The sequence below is a fragment of the Pieris rapae genome, chromosome 20 (genome assembly GCF_905147795.1).
Source record: "Pieris rapae chromosome 20, ilPieRapa1.1, whole genome shotgun sequence".
NCBI lineage: Eukaryota > Metazoa > Arthropoda > Insecta > Lepidoptera > Pieridae > Pieris > Pieris rapae.
In genome coordinates, this window is record NC_059528.1 from 3,304,242 (window position 1) to 3,326,728 (window position 22,487).

At 34.2% G+C, this 22,487-nt stretch overlaps 1 protein-coding gene across 3 annotated transcripts; it reads left to right on the plus strand.

Annotated features, from left to right (window-relative positions):
- The first annotated feature begins 1,879 nt into the window (after positions 1-1,879).
- On the plus strand, positions 1,880-22,487 carry LOC110996013 (protein tyrosine phosphatase type IVA 3). 3 transcript variants are annotated; one of them, XM_022263491.2, is made up of 6 exons: positions 1,880-2,029; positions 13,814-13,987; positions 14,360-14,783; positions 18,784-18,950; positions 20,931-21,062; positions 21,499-22,487. In XM_022263491.2, the coding sequence occupies exons 3-6, from the start codon at positions 14,676-14,678 to the stop codon at positions 21,605-21,607; spliced, it is 516 nt and encodes a 171-aa protein (XP_022119183.1). In that variant the 5' UTR covers positions 1,880-2,029; positions 13,814-13,987; positions 14,360-14,675; the 3' UTR covers positions 21,608-22,487. The 3 variants fall into 3 exon arrangements, with proteins under 3 accessions (XP_022119183.1, XP_022119184.1, XP_022119185.1); XM_022263492.2 differs by lacking the exon at positions 1,880-2,029 and adding an exon at positions 10,155-10,335; XM_022263493.2 differs by lacking the exon at positions 1,880-2,029 and adding an exon at positions 10,329-10,467.

Here is a 22,487-nt window from a genome sequence, read left to right on the forward strand (position 1 = left end):
TACTTTTCTCTACATGACATAATTTAATTAATCCAAAAATAAACAATTAGAAGTTAGAAGTTTCGGTTTACTTTTAGGCTAATAGTTATATGTTCTAAGGTTACAATTTTATTTAGACCGTATTAAATTCCTTACCACTAAGTAATGTTTACATTCGTAGATCTAAGTAGCTTTTGTTCGTACACAAACAACGTGTAAAGAGATTTTTATTAAATATTTAACAGTAATAACTATCCGTAAATGTATGATTTAAATGGATGCATCTGGCTCAAGCAAAAAGATACCTTTATTTTACGAAGATACAGCTAATTGTTTTTTTATATATCATTACTTCCCCAACAGGGAAAGTTTGTTTCAACGTTCTCAAAATAATGCCGTCTCAGGTTTCAGCCATACCCGAATATCGATTACCGATGTGCACGTAACGATTTCCGTTACGAATAAACAAATCGTGCACTTTTATCGATAATACCAACACAACGGCATAATAGTTTAATTTATTTGATTTATGCTTTGCTGAATAATATTTTTAAAATGAACATTCAAGTGTCACAAATAAAAACGTTTCGTAATCTACTTAGAAAACGTTTAAAGAAATACGAAGATTGAGAAAAGTCAATATTAAAATATGCTATTATTGTGTACACTGTATACAGTAGCTTAGGAGCTGGCGAGCATTTAAGTATATAATTTGATTTAATTGATTTCGTACTGAAAGTAATTAAAGTTCGGATCCAAATCAAAATATGCAAAAATAAAAAAATCAACAAAATGATGTTAATGAATTAAGGCCGTGTACGTAACTGTGTTAATCTACAGATGTTTAAATCTGTAAAAAACAATATCGCTACATCATTTGCATGTGTTTGCCACTGGAGTTAATGCTCAACACCACTTACATAACAAATAATAAGGCAGACATCTAGGTCTGCATTATCACACTACGTAGCTGTAAAATGATAGAGTATACCTGGGGCCTTAGTCTAGATGCCGTAAGAGTAGTGTTTGAGGAAAGTCGAAAACTAAATTTGTATGAAATTTAATATTTTTACTTTCTATATTACGTTGAGGATCCTGAATAAGACCCCTGTTTCTTTTTAAATTTCTAAGGGGGTGTCAATTGACAACGCAGCATCTACCATTGTGGCATACATGATTCTTAAAATTCCCTATAGTATAAATATCGCTATAAAAATCTGCCATAATAATATGAACATTCATATTATAGATATTTTGATCGCCAGACCATTACCTATAGAAGATGAGTGCAGGAAAAAACAATATAACGAATTGTTATAATCCCGGCTAATGGAATCCATTAGCCAACCGAACAAAAAAGATTAAGCTCAAATTTATAACAATTGAGATTAACGTAGGTACGAATAGATTTTTGGAATCTGCTGAGATTGTGTTTAACTTATCTATGAGTTTATAGTATTTCATTGATTTTCCGCAAATAAATTTTCCAGTTTTACAACTTAAAAGTGGACCCGTTAACTAATTGTGTGTACCTACTGTAATGTTATCAATTTGGTGTCAAAAAAACAAAGTGATTTTTTATGTTTAAGCACAATTAGTTTAATTCTCAATGCGCCCTTGTAAGGGACACAAAAGCACACACTGATAAAATAATAAGTTTTCAGCTTAATTTCTTTGGCTTAATAATTAAAAATAAAATAGCAAATATGTACACAATAAATATGTAAGTAGTAGGTACTAAGTAGCTGGAGCTGGACAGTAATGCCAACTTACAGAAAAGCCACGTTGTCAGTGTCAAAGGTAAAATATTGTGAACGGATTATAGCTGACATCTCCGGGCAATACCCAAACAGTAAGTCAAACAAATGTCTAACGCATTATGACAATTGACAGTTTCAGCTTCCAGAATCGTCATTCCAGATTCCAATTTCCAGTCAGTTCAGTTAATTTTTTTGTGCAAAGCACACGTTTTCCGCGTGTGTCGAATAATTTATTTAGCTGTTCGCGGCTGAATCCGTTCAATTCGTATTCAATGTGTATGGCTGTGGAGGTAAGTGCATATAATTTAAGTTAATTCAATTTTTGTACATTTTTCAAACGAAAGTCGATTCTTGTTCAAGTTCGTAAAGTAGTAATGTCAGGAATCAGGCGTGGAATAATTATAATTATAGGTAGTTTACCGTCAACTTGATGTATAAATCCAATATTAAAGCATCAAATGATCGTCACTGAAATCAGATAAATTTGAGGGTGAATGAAATCTAAAATGGGCAGGCACTGTTAGGTGGCTCATGGCTGACGGGCTACTGTCAATGTCGTAAGCTCAGATGAGAACAGTAGGTATAGAAATATTTTTAGCTGTTTCGTGTCTTATTAATTCAAATATCGTTGTTCAAACTCGTGGTTCTAGAAAATTCTACACATAGCTTTTTGGGTTGCTTTACTTAAATATAGTTTATTTATTTATCGTCGGTAAAGTATGACACCGCGTTTGACTGTACCTACAATATTAAAATTTGATTCTACACCCCTTAGATATTAATTACAATACAATAAGTCTGAATCGAAATATTACCATATATAAATTATAAAACTTTATGTGGCATATAGAAAGATTTTAATAATTTAGTATATTTATAATTTAGGATATTACAAGGAAAAGGAACTTGTCTTTCTGACCCTTTGTTTTCTGAACTTTATAAATTTATTTTGGGTTGGATCTTATATTCAATACCTTGAATTTGATTATACCGAGTATGTAGGAGTCTCGGGGGACCTTGATTCGAAAACCTCTGTGAGATTTGGAGTAATTTATGCTGCTTGAGTTGTAATTTAAGCTAATTAATTTTTTTTTCGATGTTTTGTGCAATATTAGAAATTTGTAAATAATCCGCCAGAACAGTGTGTTAGTGTTACAGTGCAGATTATTCGTTAAAAAGCCGTTACTTTTTACATTTCTGTTGTTTTCTCGTCAATGTGCATGCTTTTATTTGTTTTTTTTTAAACTTGGTGAATTTTGCTTGGTAAACGACCGGCTGTGGTATGTGGATGACTTTGAGGACGATGGGCCCAGTTAATGTTAGGTATTATATGTATGTTTTGGTTTATTTTTGTTTTTCTACTGTTATAACTGTTTCTAGTACTTGAAATTGGTTGGGGGTGATAAGTATACCCTCCCCCGACCTCAAAATCGAGGTATTGAATTGTAAACCTTAACCTTTATTTTCATAGATCAATACCATAGGTCATCAATACCAACATTTGGATAAAACACTGAATGTTTACTCCGTTAGCATAGGTTGATAAGAAACTAAGCCACGCTCTTTATAGTAGCCTCAGTTCCTTCTAAACACAATGGCCGAGTTGGTGTATTGAAGCTCTTTTGGTTAAGTGCATGATTTATAATAAACTAATATTAATTATTGACTAATCTCAGAATGCTGTTATGTAGGATGTTCTATCTGTATTCAGAAGATTTTTAATTTCAATGCACATAGTGGTGTAGGGCTTAAATTATTTTTTATTAAAATTTGAAATCCTTAAGAGTAATATGCTCTTTTGATTATTTGTTGTTACAATGAATATCCTGAATAATATAGTAATATTTTTTTGTACTACAGAGTTAGTACCCGGCAGTGAAAGTATTAACAGTATTGGCAGGGTCAACATTTTTATTATTTTATTGATAGGTCTACATTAGAATTCAATTTAGTGCATATTGAGAAATGTGTTTATTTTGATGTGAGGTCAAATTAATTACCATTGACGTCACTGAAGTCGTAAATGAGGACGTTTGTCCAGTTTTGTTGTTAACTTCGTGAAATTCATGCTGCACGTGTACGTCACTATTGCATAATTCATTTACTCTTATATCGAACTAACAATGAACGTGAAAATATCACGGTTTCAACCCAGAAACTGTTCTGTATTAAAATACCGACATGATTTACTACGAGTTAAAGAGAACATAGATTTGCAAATCGATTTTATTTTTAGAGGATTTGATTGATGTTCTATATATTCTTTGGGTTGGGGTAGGGGGGTTATTGAACCGGCCTTGGCTAGCGTGTATTGACCCTGCGCAGGCGTTGACGTTTCTCCGTTACACCGGATGTAATGCCTCAAACTTTCCCGAATCCTTACAAATGAAATTGTAAAATATTCTATGTCCTTTCACTTTAATACAAATGTCTTAAATCTTTTTACTTCCTATATAACCGAAATGCAATGTAGTAAACTTCACTGTCAGTAGAAAATTTACGACTCATATTAGTATAGTTTGGATGTCAAGTCAAACATTTTGGGTCTGAATAAGTAGATTTGAAATAACAATTGCAAAGATTGAAGCAACAACTATCTTACGTCGTGTCTATGGACACGTCAATTCAAGCTTAATTTGGAATCATTATAACAATTTGAATTAGTTAGCGTCGCCATTTCAATTAGATTAGTTTTGCCACTGACTGACTGATAGGTACGGCACGCCTGATGGCGTCATCACTCGCTGAATTGATATTGTAATTTGTAGGCAAGCGAATGAAGTCAAAAGTCTATAAATAGCATCTAATATTCCTGATACAAATTTGTATTGTTTTTAAATTCTTGTGTTATAAGGGTTAAACAGCCAGCAATAAACTTCCTGTCGCGATATAAAAACTTCTACCTACCCCACATTCCTAAGCACTTTTATTAGAAAACAAGGCACGGTTTGAGACATTTGGTCCCTCCTTGGGCGTGAAGGGCGTTCATTGGACAGACAGAGGGAGAGCCGGTCGGGTAAGTTTATATAAAACCACCGGTTCATTCTGCAAGGGCTTGTACATCGTAGGGTCGTCGCTCGGAGCTTTTTAGACAGGCTTTCGAACCTAAAGGGCGACGCCCTCTACGTCCTTTCTGTGATCTGTCTTACAATAACTTCATTGGTTAACTAATACATTTATAACCTATTGCTATTATTTCTTATTAAGGCTGCTTTATATTTTATTATCTGAATTTTTTTCAATTATACTGAACAAACAATTAAGAATTTTATCTGAAGAACCTTATAAGGAAAACGATTTAAACACCCCTGCCATTATTAAAAGTGTCCTAAAGAACGAATGTTTTAGTATGAAATGAATTAGTAAACTATGTAACGATATATAAGGCATTATAAATAATGTATTCTAGCATAATTATATCATCGTGTGTCGAGACATAATTGATAGTCACATTTAAAAATATTATTTATGACCATAATTAACTGTGTGCGTATTTCACTTATTCTAAAAAAAATGTTTTAATATCTCACTCGTGTCTTCATTAGTATGACTTTCAACTGCCATTAAGTATTAGACGTTCTTTGGTTATCAGAGTTGCGTAGAAAGTTTCCACTGCACCTTGTATATTGCACCTCTGTTAATAGACAGTAGACTATACTAGACTATAGAAATATAGTTGTTAATAAAAATGTTTAAGTTTACGCATCAAAATTGTTTTGTAAAGTTTATTCAGGTACCCGTTTGGTAATGTATTGTAGGACAGCCTTCATACGGTAGGAACTTTTCTGTCCTGTACTGTGAATATTTTAAAAAGTCACGGTGTCCTAAGGATATATTACCCTTAACATTCAGAGAATGACTTCGAATTTGGTCCTTTTTTTTTAGTATATTCGTATTTTTTTTATTTATTTTGCATAAAGAGTTTTAATTAAATACCTATAAATATTGTATAGAATCGTAAGCGACATAAAAAAGTACAATTAATTAAATAATCAATAGTAAAACTACTAGGTAATTCTAACTAGAGTAACTTCAGGGTTATCTGAACGAAGGTTGCTTCCGACAATGCGAGTAGAAACACAATTACAAGGATGCAAAATACATAATGAATACAGTAATGAATGTAGTTAGTCTGGAGTACCTGGGAAGGAGGTCAGAGCTAGTTGTGGATATCCAGGTCACTAAGCCAGGTCATGCTGACACCTTCATTATATCTATTTACGAACTATTGATTTTAGCTTATAATCCGTCATATTAAAAATTCAAGCAATTATGGGTTGGTTCATTCTGTCTGTTTGACACATAGGCAGCGGCCTATGTGTCAAATGATCCTAGCTTTTGATTAGTAATTACGTATAAAAAAAATGCCTAGCCACAGTTTCGCTAAGTTGTAATTCACAAAATGTGAACGATAATTTTAAAACAGTATTTGCATTTTTAAACGGTTTTATTTAGCTCACCCCGTTTTTTTAAAATGGAATTCCAACATTTATGTTATGTCCTTGTACAGTTTCGCTGTTTTTAACACTGATTTAATGAAATAAATAATACGGGTTCAGATATTGCTTTGAAATATGGTAATTATACGAACTAGAAATACGGAAATAATCGCGATTGTGATATGATCGATGAATATCGATAACAATATCAATCGCGTATTTTATACTTTGGTGTTATCAATAACGCATATGTGGAAATACAAAGAAAAGTTATATATTTAATACGAATATTATTAAAACAAAAGTGAAATGACGACGAGGAATTCAGTTTTGAATTTAAATCGTGAATGTTTATCTTTGCGTGCAATGTAAATTGCGATTCTTTTATTAATTTTATTGGCATACGTTGTGTATAAATGTATGACCAAGAACCGGCGCAGTTATTGAATAGTTCCTCTCTGACATTGAGATCTATTTTTAGTATCACGTAGAAGGTTCGCTGCGAATTCTGTACTTAATCCCTTTGATGTGGCAGTCGGGGGACCGTATGAGGCGCAAGCGAAGTCGATGACCGAGTATTGATCCTGGCGAAGTGGGTCGCGACCCGTTTCCCGTTGCAATATAAGCGGGTAGGGCTGCAACGACCTCAGACAGACTAAATTAGATCTACACCTGAGACGAAAAGCGGGCTTGGTCCGCACGAACGACCAAGCGTTGCAGACTGCATTTCAAAAGATCACAATAATCAACCTTAAATGTTACACAATTAGGCTGGATTTCGTTTACATAGTAGGTTACTACACTAATAAATTCTTATTAATCTATATTTCTTACAGTAACAGTTAGTCTTTTTAATGGTATAGTCGATCTATTTATAGAAATTTTGACAATATACTAATCTATCGCGGAATATGCTAAAAGACTCCCATAGCGCTAATTTACCTGCATCATGAGCATAGCCCACATACATACCCTCACATACATAGTACGTACCCTCACGCACCTACCCTCACATTCACAACATGACACACACAGCCGAATTATGATGTTTAAAAAAAGATTGTATATACAAATATATAGCTGTAGGATTACGAAATAAATTCATAAGTATTTAGAATACATCTGATAAATAATCAAAGTCAAATAAATTTGACTATACAATGATATTTGATGTGTTCCGGAGTTTGTGTAATTGTCATTTGATTTTATGAGGCCTTCCTTGTACCAGATACAGACTGTCACGATTCCACGAAAGTTTATACTCAAACTGGCACGAGTACCTACAGTGATTCGCGAATTCGTCTATTTTGATTCATCGTGAAAATGCAAGTATTTTACTGTGTCTAAATATAAAATAGGTTGCATTTATTGGTCAATAAAATGACTGAAACACCTGAATGCAACGCGATTGCAGCGAAGCCGTGAAAGTTGAATTCCTCGTGTTCCCCACCCGAACATTGGCGCACAAAAGCATTGGTTAGGTATAACAAAGAGAATTGCCCTTTGCTTTATTTTCTCATAATAGCCCAAGAAAATAGGACATTATCTGATGTAACACTTTTGCACCTCCTTACAAACGTTGCGTAAAAACAAAAAAAAAAACCACGTGATTAAAAAGAGTGGCGAAGAGTTTATTTCCAGTTCTTTTTTTTATAGAACGGGCAGGAGGCTTCTACGCTCTTGATTTGAGATCTGACAGTAAATGTAAAAATTAGAAGCATTAAATGTATTTCTTTTGACGTTCATAGGTGTACATTTTTGACGGACTATAATATAATGATTATGGTACAACATCAGCTACTGATGAAATTTTTAACATTTACATTTACAAACAATAAATGCATAATTTGTCTTATGCACTGAGTTACAGCTTGGATTCCATTTGTGAGGCATATCAGAATATTAAAAACCTCTAAATTATCAAGCAAACCAAACATGGATTTGATATTATTATCTGACTTCAAGATTAAATATTATCTCCCAAATGATATGATTAATACGTAACCAATTTATTATCAATTTGGAATATTCTAGATATTTTAGTACGAATTTTATTTCCATGATGTTTTACGATTGCAATTACTATCATTTCGCTGAAAACTGTTGTTGGCATTGACCTTTAAAAGCTAGATTATCATTGGTATAACCTTGAAGTGAAACTTATGAATTGTAGAAAACCACGCAAGAACAAAATTATAGGTTACCTATGTACCTAATAACATATTACATACATATTAAAATCGTTTTCAGTAAATAAAAAGCGTGTTGCTAAACTTATACAACACTAATACGATTAACTACTTAAATAAGAATTAAATCTGTTTAATTCTCTCTGGATTTATAGTGATTAAAATGTCGAACCTTTGGTGTGGTTAGTTAGTACCAAAGCACGTTTGTCGTGGGAGCTGTGAGGTCGGTTAACAATAGACTGAAATTGTTTGTATAAGAGAAGCACGTTGATTTTGTTTTCCTCGTGGCATGATCACGTGGACTGGGTTTGTGAAATTAATCAATACTGGTAAATTTATACGACCGCCTCTATAAGTTGTGTAATTAATATCATTTATATAACAAAGCGATTAGAAAATATAATGATTGATTGAATGATTGAATAATTTACATAAAGATTGTCTACCCTCGATACTCCGAGTACCCATTATTTGTCCTTCCTTTCTGTAGAACGCGTTTTGGTCATAGTTCACAGACGTCCAGATTAAGCATTCTGTTAAACGAGCTAGGTCTGGATATCCATAGTTGTTTAGTTTTCTGTAAAAAAAATCGATTAGTAATTTTTGTTTTGTTTAATGTTTGTACGATCTCTTCGTGTATGTCATATTGTCAGATTAAAAATAGTATTTCGTGGTTCTTTTACAAATGCAACAGTGTGCCGAGCGTTGGCAAGCTTTTATCAATAAAAATATATATAACTGAGTAATTTTCCTGTCTCTTAGCAATAAATAAACATTATTATCGTAGTCGAGCGCCGAGACAAGTTAGCATTAAGATTTGAAGGGCATATTCTGTGCTAAAAATAATTTTTGCTTACTAACTTCTGTATTGTCGTCATAGGTCATCAGTATTCCTGCTGACTTGTGAATCGTGATGAAGAGTCAACACGACACAAAGTATGCTCCACGCTCATTACGAAGTGTCTTGGGTATCACAGACTGATAAATTATTGTGTAATTTTAAACTAATAGTTGATAGTGAACCCTGGCTAAGGACCACCAACGTTGGTTTGTGCAGTAATAAAGTTCATTTGTTCAATACAAAAGGCGTATTATTTTAATAATTTGACAATATTTTACAATCATGGATGCATGTTGATTATTTTTTTACGCGGTTAAATTATACATAGACATTTGTAAACGAAGATTATAACAGATTGTTTGCGAGTAGGTAGACAAATATTTATGGATTACATTAAAGTGCAACTCAGTGGAACAGCGACGGAGACGCCTACATCTACTGGATTGCTAAACGCCCACTTATTTTTCTCGGAACCTGAATCTATCTGGTCTACTTTCACAGTCAATAGTATCCCTTTGCATGACATAATGACGTAAATTGGCGGTATTTATTTTTATAAACATACAGCGTATTATATATGTTTATGTTTTTATTTGTAAAATGTTTTTATTTAGTGCGTAGGAAGTGACCTAAATTCTTTTGTTATTTTCACATTCTAGTTTTGTTTGAATTCTACCTTTTGTCTACTGAATTACTATAATTCGAGATTTTAGATCGTGTTTTGTCTGGGTATTGTTCAATGTCCACTGATGTTTGTTCCAATTAATTACTGTTTAGTCTAAGCACGCACCTAATGAACTTGGTAAAGTTTCGTGAAAAGTTTAATAGCTCGTTGAGCCTGTGTGCGTCTGTGTCGGACACATGTAGGGGCGATGACGCCATTCGCACCCACCGCCATCGTGACGTCGGCGTCGCGGTCGGCTCGCCAGCGCGCCACAAATTCGTGCCAGTCTCTGCTCTGCTCAATCGCGGCACGGACCGTGTCGACCCGTTGCAATGTGAACGCCTAAACCTTCTCACTGTCTACGACGACAGCCACTGTTGCTTGTGAATTGCTTCGTTTATTTTATATACAGATCAGTTCATTAACTTTTTGAGTTCAGCTATATTCGTCGCGTTGGATACATGTAAGTGGTGTTACTGTGTCATCATTAACCTCGGTGTCCCGCTTTACTGACACGTTTTGAGAACGTATTCTCTAGTGTTGTGCGTGCGTGACGTTTCTCTTTAGTTGGATGTTCTCAATGTGCAAGAGTCAGGTAAATGTTTTGTGACTATGGCACAATGCACCCCAAACCTTTTTTTGTGCCTTTGTCGTTTATCTATTAACTGAGAGCAACAGGTCTTTTAGTATATTCCTGTCCTTTCATAAACACAAAGAAATCGTTGAACATTAATCTTATCGCTAAATGTCAGGTAATTTTTCCAGGTAGGAAAGTCCAATAAATATAAGGATGGTGCTAATGTGAATTATAAGTTTTTTTCTGCAAATATAACATTAAATTTGTTCTGGGGCTAAAAATATTTATTTGAAATAATGAGCATTTAGTTCAACGCTCATTAAATACTAGTTTTGTAACCGGAATCCGTAAATTTGTCTTTAGTCGTTTAAACAATCGTGTTTAAGGAAAAATTTGAATAATTAGTGTAATAAACATAGTATTTAACTAATGATGATTACAATAGTCTAGACTCTAGAACAACAATGCAATAACTGAGTCTTGGAAAACCAAAAATTCATTGCGCATTTCGCATTTTAAAACTTAATTTTAGAAATGTACAAATAAATGTTCTTTGGCATTGAACAATGCTTTTACTAGCCACAATTGTTGAGATAACAGAACAAATAACTGCAATAATTTAGCTATAAAACAATTCAAATTTAATACGGCTGATGCCAATAAATCTAATAATATACACATATCTGGAATATTTAAGCATTAATAAATCTCTAGGTGACTTATGATAAACAAACGCGTTTGGACTCAATTACGATGCAATTAAAATATGATAGAATCATGTGCGTCGTGAAGATGTTATTTTATTAACTAAAAGTTGAATAACAAATACTATATGAGAAGACTCGTATTTATTTTCTGAATTTAAAGCATTTTCTTTGATCAAATTGTATCACCTTAGTAATCGACTTGAAGCAGTTTGTTCCTTTGGCCGTCACAACGCATTACAAACAATTAACTGTTTTATATTGATTAATACTTATTTAAGAGAGCAAAAAAAAATCGAGGTCAATGCTACACAGAATATGGAACTTGCTGTGAACCGCGCTTTACTTCGGTCATAGTGTGATTTTATATAGATATAGTCTTCCTTAATAAATCGACTATCTAACACAACGAGATTTTTCAATTTGGATAATTAGTTCTTAAGATTAGTGCCATGATGATACAATAGATTGTATATATAGTGTAATTATAGTACTTTAAGACAAAGCTTTATCTTGTTAGGTTTGAACGTGACTTACATATAAACAAGTCTTAAACTATGGCCGTGCTCAACTAATCCCAGGAGATAAGCATTTGTTTCACAAACATTGAACACCTGTTGAAGATTGTATTTCAAAAGTGTTTGTCTAAATGTTTTTTTATTCTTAACATCAACAAAAACGCCTTGTTGAGAAAGACTAAAACTGTGTGATTTGTTGCAATTTTCAAGTTACTATAGATGGACCTAGGGTTCCCCCTTGCTTAGCCTCAACCCAATAATTAATCCACAATCTAAGATTAAAAACAATCGATCAGACCGTGACAATCGGTCGATCTCCTATCTGCATTGCAATAACCAAAGTCTAAGAACACAATCCATTTTTGGCGACGGATAGATAGAATGCAATCTTCGCTCTTTACACTCATATTTGATAATCAATATAAACCAAATAAAGTAAATAAAACCGTACAAATAATATTAAAATACACATGTCTGTGTAAAAAACAAATAGCTTTTTAATTATTTAAAAACTGGTGTAAGTTAAATCTAAAGATCTGAGACAATTTAATCCAAATAATAAAATGGATTTAAATAGGTTATTGAGTTTGGGCGTAAGAGACTTCGATTTTGGAGTATTTCGATCGTAGCGTTTTAGTTTGACTAAAACCTTTTCATGGAGAAATAATGTGGTGTCTATTAATAGATCTAATCGTTGGCGAAATCTCTATGGTCTTGATAACAATTAATTACTCATTTCCTAGAATAATACCGCAATAGAGTTGAACGCTGAGGCCAGTTGTGTTTGACCTCGCAAGCTAAATGTTTCCGCTGCATCTATGATTAGTTAGCTACATTTTCTTCTATTGTCTACGGATTCACTGCAAAACTTTTCCATTTCCGAAAAAATATTTTTAATAGTACAAGTAATCCGGATAAAGTGCAATACCAACTTTGCTAAAATCTATGCTAAGAATATTATATGAACTGTTTCCAGTAAGAAGACGCTGGATTCTGCATTCATCTGGATGCAAAAACCAGATCTTATATTTCATTAAATTTGCAATACTATAGATGAATATCTGGAATATGATTCCGATGACACAATTGATATTGTGGTTCTGATATCCTTGGTGGCTAGTCTCCGGTTCGCCACGTGCGCTTCTATTACTGGAATTCAACACTTAGTGGTCTATTAAATTTCATAGTTTATTATAACCGTAGTCAAACGCCAAATATTGATAGACTACCCGCATGTTCTGGAATATTGTGTAGGTTATGTGTGGGACAAATTTGCATTTTAATTCCATAATACTAAAACGCATGTGCTGCATAATATGAATGTTCGGAATGCTTATGATATTATGTGCATTAAAATGGCTAGACATTGGGGAGATTACTAAAATTGTAAATTGAAAATGTCTGCATTGTTAAATGTGTGTTCGGGAAGTCTGGTCTGGAGTTTATCGACCGTCTCGTCTACGAAGGGTGAACGTTTTTTATCTCTCAAAACCTTCTGCTTATAAGCCTCTAAAATAAACCTAAACGCTGCAAGAAAAAGGTCAACTTTTTTCATTCCTAACGTCCCTTATTATGACAAAAGCGGTCTTGAATAATTTTGAGTGCTTCCTTCGTTTAAAACAACGAAAACAAACGCATAATTCAAATCATCAGTCGAACTCCAGTTTGGCTCTTACCCAAGCTTTGGCAACGTCTCTTTCAATGAAACCTGTGAAAAAACACTTTTAAAATATTCGCTTCAGTTCTGTCAGATATACCTATCGCTAGTGGCCAGTAAGTGCCAGACGAGCTACATTTCGCTAAATTTTGCCCTCAAAATTAGTTGCCAACATGTGTGGCGTCGTCCAATCGTTGCTAAATGTCACAAAAACACTAAACAACGTAATAATATAAATCATTTGCAAACAGTTGCTTTTTGCCCGACTTATAAATGCGCGGTATTTTAGTAAATTGCGTATTTAGTAATTGACCTAAAAGAAGCTGTATGTGCGTTGAAGTTATCAAAACTGAATGTACGATAAAATATTCAAACAAAGGTGACTCACAATTAGTGACAAATTGAGCTGTTTCTATAATTAGCAGTTTAATGTATGTCGAGAGAAAATAGTGCGACGTTTTAAGATCATGTTTATATTGTTGCAGCTTAGCATTCGTTCTGTGGCGACATTGATGGAGTTCCGCTTGGACAGCGCGGAGTACTGCCAGGCCCAACACAAATAAACAGGAGGGCGTAGTGGAGTGTTCTCCAGACACATGCTGGCCGGAGCGCGCTTAGACCACGCACCCAAGCATCACTCGATACTTACCCACCCACAGGTATACATGATAATAATAACCAACAAAACATCTTAGTAACATTAAATCCTATAGACGTTCATTTTGATTGCCATTGGCCAAGTTCAATGTCAGATTAATGCCCACATGATAACCTTGGATATCGATTCATTTGAGAAGTATTTATCTATGTACACAATTAAATGATTATTGCGTAGTGTTTACTATCATGTTATCACTAGTTGTGTATACAGGGGCAGCGACTGCCAGTGACGCTCAATTGGCAGTCTCTCAGAATATCTCGAGCGTTGGACATGCTCACATGACCGAAACTTGAGAATCTATTTTTAAAACGTTTCCCTCTCGCTCTAACGCTTTCGATAATTTCAATGTTTTTAAAACATTTTGTTTCAGTTACCTTAAATTCGGACCCTTAAGAAGCATATCAAGTTGCCGGCTTATGTTCGCAGTATCATTTTAATTTGGTAACCCAATTCCGAGCCTTCGTTTATTTGTCTTCGGATGTGCTCAAGTGTTTGAAAGCGACCTCCATGTGGGTGGTCCTCATTATATAATTGGACCCTTTCTAAAAAAAAGTCACGAAACTGAAGTGTGTTGTGTGGAAATAGAGTGACAATTTGTCTGTTAGACTTTGACGGGTCGCGTGGTTTACTTGAACACCTGAGTGAGAGGCAGTCGAGTTAATCCCAGCGGAGGAACAGCCGTCACCATGAAGCAGAAGGATATCAGACCGGCGCCATCGCTCATCGAGTACAAGAGCATGCGCTTCCTCATTACCGACCGTCCATCTGACGTTACCATCCAGTCTTATTTGCAGGTAATTAAACACAAATAAATAATAAACAAAAACTTTATTTATGACAAAGGCCCTGTGTTGTGTGTAACTAGATGACAATTATTCCGTGGTACATGTTTAAACAGTTAAAAAATAAGGAAAATAATAATAATTAGTGTTAAAAATTCAGGATGCACTACACATACACACACTCACTTTTTCACTACAAATGAGTGTGTGTGTGTGTGTATGCGCATGTACTTGAGAATGTAGCTGAAAGTTGTTATGATCGTGCAGTGTACCTATACAAGCCGGATTCAAATAATAATAATAGCATTTTTCACAGTTTATAAGTCTTAATTATTTAAAATTAACAAAATTGTTTTCCTAATAATGAACAATAGTTTTGGACTCTTAATGACTTGTTTTAATAGCAGGTAAAGAGAGTGGTTTTGTTTATAATTACCACTAAAATCAAAGTAATGGGCCATAAAGAAATACGTTTAATTGGATTACAAGACTGATTTTGTTCTCTGGGATTTTACAGCTTATAACATCAGTTTATAATCTTAACGCGAACACAAATAATCCATAATAACATTAAAAGATTTTATTACTTGCATTTCAGTGACGTAGATATAACGTCAAACCGTACAAAATATTGGTACAAACAGAGCGTAATTTATTATTTATACACTTTTCGTAAGGTTTAGGCAACTAAAAGTAACACTGTTTATCTTTATTTTGCATTGCAGTGATTACGTCACTATATTTACGTACAAGTAATTCGAATTTATGATAACAATGTTACAGACTTTAGGCTACTAAAGGACTTTATTCGTCTTTATTGAGTAAACATAGATATTACTCCAAGTTGGTTTCTCAGCTTAGAATTTTGCTGGGGTCTTGACGAGCATATGGTAAAGCAAGTTGCATATGGAGATTTATGTTTTGTTAAATGTAGTGCGTTTTAAACCTATAGAATGATATATAGAAAAATAAATGTAAAATTCCACTCTTTGGCAGAGTGTTTTAGTTGTATTTCATAGGTCAATTGCGATATATACAGTTAATAAGCATTTATTCCTAAACAGTCACTAAAGTAAATAAAGTTGTAATCCAAACGGATACTTTTATATGTATACAAATATTTGGCCATTCTGAACCAGGTAATAAATACGATTTCTTTAAATTGCATTCCCTTTTATATTATAGTAGAATATCTTAAAAAAACACTATAATACCATTTTATTTGCGAACTCAGTGTGAAACAATGGATGGTTTAAGTTTGTTCCTTAGCTGTTGAAGTAGGAGTAGTCTATAGACTTTTCTTTAATTATTCATACGACGATTATTTATTAAACGGTTTTGTTTCAATATTGACTTCCAATTGAGTCAATTTTGGAGTTGGCTATTCTACGTATATTCTACGTATATAATTGTTTTCCGTCATACGAGCTAGTTAGCGAATTGAATAATGTATCGGCGCACGCGGCGTTTTTTAAGCCAAGGCTTGTGTAACCGATCTTGTTCGAACCAGCAGTTTCATCATCGGACCTTTAAGGCAGAATACGATATTCCACCCATGTTACTTTGACGTCTGTCGTTCCACAACTGAGCGTTTGTTGTGGCAGTTTTGCGAACCAATTCTTAGGGTTTTTAAGAGCGACCAATTGTTGAATAGACGGCATCGCATTTGTGAGCCCTCTGGCAATTTGAGTGTCTATGGGCGGCGGTAAGACTTAACATCGGGTCAGGCCCTGTTACAGCGCGGCCACACGATGCGGTTACGGTGTGGTGCGGCGCCGGAGCCGTGCCTCAACGTTATCCTACATACAAATTACTATACATGACACACGATGCGATGCGCCGCAAGCGCGCCGCACTTGTGTCCTGCGAGACGAGAGGGGGAGGGGTAAAATATATTGCCACATCGCAATGCCCGTGAGGCACCCTTTAGCTCGAAATAATTGCGGCGCCGCACCGCACCGTTATCGCATCGTGTGACCGCGCTCTTACACATAGAAAAATTATACTATCGTACATACAGCTAAAATCTGTTATCATCGAAGGGACTACTCAAATTTGGTCGTTAAAACCAAGTCGTAACAGCCGATGACGTTAGTAACCTAATAAATAAAAGTTAGTAAAGTAATACAGTACAATTCAGCCGGGACCTTTGAATTTTTTTTTATTGATAAAGTTTGCCAACGCTCGGCACACTGATACAATTGATGAATGATTTGATTTGTACAAACAAACACAAAATACAAAATTTTTAATGTGATAAGCAATTAGAGGCAAACATGAGATTCATTTAGAGCACATAGAAATATCAAGCGAAACAATTTTTAAACAAAACGAACATTACAAAAAAGAAACAATTGCAAAAAATATAAACAAAAATCGATTTAAAAAAAAATTCTCAATATAACCGGTATGAACCTAAACGTTGTCTTACAGTTTGACTGTATTTCTATGTTAATGACTAAGCAACTACGCAACAAATACGTAATGCAGTCTTATCTGAAACGTCAACTTATAAAATATAATTTCACTAGCACTGTGTTTGAAACGTGGTACTCGTTTTATCAAATGCATGAAGGTGACCTAAGTAATTACGAGTTGTTGAAGCGGCTGTGACATTGAAAATACATGGAACTATGACGATATAGTTCCTGTTATTAGAAAATTAGCATCAGTGGGCATAGAGGATTACAAGTAGGGTATAGCTTCGTTTCAAAACCCTCAAATGAGATATTAACATATAAATAATGCTAGAGGTAGAGTACGTTACGGCCTTTTAATAATTGATACGATCTTTTCTTAAGGACTAACGCCCGAACCCAATATTTAATCCACTATCTCAGTTTGAACACAATCCGAGGTCAGACCGTGACAGTCGATCGTAACCGTACAAATAATATTAAAATATACAAGTCTATGTTAAGAACATATCTAATAGGATTTTAATTATTTAAAAAAATGTAAGTTAAAGTCTTACGATAGGATCCGATCTACCTACCATGAATAGCTTGTATCGACATATAGCGATACGACATATATAATCCGTCGATTGGTTATTGGCACATTTTTATCAATATTTGGAATAAGCTGTCTATCTCAGATAATCAAAAATGGATTGAGATAGGTTATTTGGTTGGCCAGCTGGTTACACATAGTGGTGATGCGCGGCAAAACCTAAAAACACTCAGTTGTGGAACGACAGAAGTCGGAGTGATGGTAATCTGCCTCGACGATGATGATGATGAAGGCTACAGATGATATCTTTCAGGCCGCTAATAAAACGGCCAGTTTAGTTAAAAGGCTAGTCTGTTAATTGAACGACTAATTAAGGTAGTTGGCTGCGACATATTGATTCCAAATAAAATCAAAAAGGCTTTTAATCGGTCATGGCCCATTTCCAAGGTTCTAACACTTGTGATATTTACTGCAACTGTCCACTTCAACTTGAGAGCCTTTATAAGGGCGATTAAGGTTGCTTTTATAACTAGTTTTTATTTCAAAATCATTTCATATTTCCAGATGTAAGAAAAAATGTGTTTGTTTTTATAAAAATATGTTCCGGAGAAAATAAATCTTAGGCTTTAATAAATACAGCATTAAATTTTTTATTTTGACTAATATTTATTTATTTATTTATTCAATTACAGACATGGCTAAACTCACAATAAAATAGACTATAATATATACAATACAAAATTAATTAAACAACATAAAACAAACTATATTATAATATGCTTTTAAACGACTAAAATGTTAGATTATATTGTATTTGATAATATTATACGACAATTTTTTTTTATAGAACGGGGCAGGAGGCTCACCTGATGTTAAGTAATACCGCCGCCCATGGACACTCAATGCCAGAAGGCTCGCGATGACATTATCAATTTGACGTTAACACTTATTAAAAAAAACACTGGCACCCGCTAATCCACATTCGACTCGCGGGGTTGCCTTAAGAAACAGTATTCTACAGTAATCATTTAATGAACTTTTAAAAACTTTTTATTTCCAGGAACTGAGGAAGCATAACGTTTGCACGGTGGTGCGCGTCTGCGAGCCGAGTTACGACACGGCACCGTTGAAGGCCGAGGGCATCGAAGTGAGAGATCTCGCTTACGATGATGGCACCTTCCCTCCGGCTAATGTTGTGGACGATTGGTTCGAGATTTTGCGTGATAAGTAAGTGTATTTTCACACCAGTTTATATCACAAACACAAAGTATCTAACGTTGGCCTTTCCTCCGATTAGTTTCCTTAATCTTTCTTATTTAGGCAAGTAGGTTATAAGATTGGTAACTTAAATAAATAATAATAATAAAAATTGACTTTATTTGACTCAAAACAAACATTACATTCTATATACAATATTCACTGTGGTTAACTTTATACATTATATACTTCTTTGAGCACTAGCGGTTAAACTAGGTCCTAGCCTATCATAAACGCTAGTTTTCTTCCAGTGCCATTAGGAAATTGGTTGTTTGCTATTAGATATTTATTGATTATTATTGTTTATTGAAGCAAATGGAGGTAGAATTACATTTAAATTGTTGCAATTAGTAAGACTGGAGTAAGTGTGAACTTCGACAAAGATTTTTTATATCTTAATTTAGTATGGAAACTAATATTGATTATCAATATTCTCTATTACACTTCACATCTAAAGCTAAATTAGGTGATTAATAAAAATGCTTACTCGTTATCGTTATATTCAAAAACTGAATTAATTTTCTTTATATTATGAAACTGAGTTTCATTGTCCTACTGAACTATTAACTAAACTAGTTCACTAAACAGAATTATACAAAAGAGAAAATAGTATCAGTTCCAAGATCGGTATCATTTAGGTCAATGTATTAACTTTCCATTTCTCGGCTCAAAGCGCACGCGCACTCAATGCACCGCGGTAGGAGAAAGCATCTTCGAACACATAATAATCAATCAACCAAATCTCGTTAGTGTTAGACGATTAGTCGATTGAATAATACAGAGAATAGCATACTATATTAGTCTATCTACAACAAAAGTTTGTTATGCAAATATTGACTGTATACGTTGTACATATATACTTACAGTAAACTATCATAATCCAATTCTGTAGATTTAAATTACGTAATTACAGTACAAAATTGCGGTGGCAAGAAATTTAATAACTAACACGCCTGCATTATATATCATCTTAAGAAAAAAATTATACACTACCTTCAAAATTTTGATTGTACATATAAATATTATGATCGTATCAAAATATTGGTGTTTTTAATTTGAGGTTCTTAAAAAAAAGACAATGGAACTGAAATAAACAGCTTATTATATGGGCGTCTTAAATAAAAAAGTTACGTAACTAGCCTCTTTATATTATTTGTAATTTTACGATACAGTTATCGAGATTAAATAAATTTTTAAATCCCTGATTATATGACTTAAAAAAAAACGTTATCATTATACTGTATGACATTGTCAACGTGGTCAGAAACAATAGCATAGGTTGCAATTAACTTGCACAATGCACAGTTTACGTCAATAGCACATGAAAAATGTATGACGCCGTTAGACCAATTTAAAATTAAAATCTGCAAGAATTTGTGAAATAGAAAATCGTTTCTCGGAAAATATGACGCGAATGGTTTGTTTTAATTTCAATGTAACGATATCCAGGTGTTTGGTCGTACGTCAATAGTGAGTCAATTTATTAACGCGAAGTATTTTGCGAGGCGTTTCATGGAACCATTATTCTTCACTTTCTTTACAAATGGTGTAACTGATTTTGTTTTATGCATTGCTTTGGTAGTCTGGATGTGTGTGATCAAGTGTTCTAAAGCTATATCAAACTATACCAATTCGACTTAGGGTCCTTCAAGAACAAATACAAAAATCGTACAGATTATTAAAAGACCGGCAACGCACTCGCGAGCCCTCTAGCATCGAGAGTGTCAAATATTATAGGCGGCGGTATCACTTAACATCATGTGAGACTCCTTTTTCCCCATGTTCTATAAAAAAAAATTGTATTTTTCTTTTCTTGGTTACATACCTTGTGAATACTTTAAGTCTAAGTAGCTGTTTATTAACGTGAATTGTTGCACAGTTTTCCATAATACAAGGAATTTAGAGGATTTGTAAAATCAGAAGATGAAATTTTTTTATAATTGATTTCAGGGCTCAGAACAAGCCAGAAGCGGCCGTGGCAGTTCATTGCGTGGCAGGATTGGGCCGTGCTCCGGTGATGGTTGCCATCGCGCTCATCGAGCTTGGAATGAAGTACGAGGAAGCTGTTGAGAGCATCAGAGAGTGAGTATAATTCAAAATCAATTATTTGTACAAGAGCTCAAAATTACATACTCAAGCAAATATCAAACCCCCATGGTTTATCAAAACAACATAACTTGACTTCATAATTTGCCCATGGTGAAAGGGGAAATAATCACACATGGGTATAAGTACAAACTAAGACTTCAAAAGCACCCCATTCAGCTAGCAGGACAGCTAACTATACCAGAAACTACTCGGCGACTTGATAAGCGGCGAGACATTTTTGACCAGGATAACCCAACAGACTGAGTTTAAAATGGAATAGGCAGGCTCCGCTGGGAGAAGCGCCTAACACTTCAAAAAGCACTCAACGTATCTACTTCTAGTCGCAACGACTGATTGTATGATAAATTAAATTTTAAAAAAAAATTGTACAAATCAACCATTCGCTTATATAATTTCTTTTTTTTTCCAGCCAACGTCGCGGCGCAATAAACGCGAAGCAACTCTCGTACTTGGAGAAGTACCGGCCCAAATCGCGCCTGAAGAAGAACGGCCATAAGAACTCGTGCTGCGTGCAGTGAACGAGACAGGTTTAGCTCTGCTTTCACACACACACTCGACACACGGGAGCTTAGACATATATATTTAGGCCCTTATACACTACCCCTTTTAATAGCCATAAGACCACTTTTCGACTAGGGATAGTGTGTAAACGCCTATATGTGACGTTGACAATTTATTTTCTATATATTTTTTATTTCCGAGGGTCGTAAGGAATCCACTAACAGCTTAACATTCCCGTTCAGTTTCAGACCGGATTCTGTTGCGGCTCAGTTCCTCCGAAACCGTCTCATAATTTTGCTACGAAATTTAGTACTTTTTCTATGTAACTTGCCGATCGTGTTGCTTTTATGGTTATCGCGTATGGGTAGCGCCTGATTTTTCAACATTAAAACAAATGAATTTAGAATGAAATACAAACTTGAAGTTTTCGCGATAACCTTGTTTCAATACGACCTGAATATAAAACCAAATCGGTCGCTGAAGCAGTGGTTAGAAACGAATCTTGGATTCAGAGTCCAAATAAACCACTATTTGTGTTCAAACTACTCAGGTACATAATTACAAATTCCATAATAAACAGTCGAAAAAATACTTATTTTTACTTAATTTTATTTCGATTTTATTGTGTGTAAATCGTTTCCTATACTTTCTTAGTTAATAAATTATGACATAATAGTGTTCGACAAGGACTGCGGTTCTAATTTTTAAGTTAATTTGTTGGTGTTTTGAGTTAATTTTAATCCTTCAAATGTATCGACGAAGGACATATAAAAACACGAAAAAACTTATCCACAAATGTTCCAATAAAGCTCTTTGATATTATTTTTCTATATCTGATTAAAAATATATGATTGTGTAATCAAGTCACATTCATGAATAAAAATATTTATAAGCAAA

Coding starts and splice junctions, on each gene's coding strand:
- LOC110996013 (XM_022263491.2), top strand. CDS start 14,676: ATGAAGCAGAAGGATATCAGACCGGCGCCATCGCTCATCGAGTACAAG. Junction 18,951..20,930: donor TTCGAGATTTTGCGTGATAA/GTAAGTGTATTT, acceptor AATTGATTTCAG/GGCTCAGAACAAGCCAGAAG. Junction 21,063..21,498: donor GCTGTTGAGAGCATCAGAGA/GTGAGTATAATT, acceptor TTTTTTTTCCAG/CCAACGTCGCGGCGCAATAA.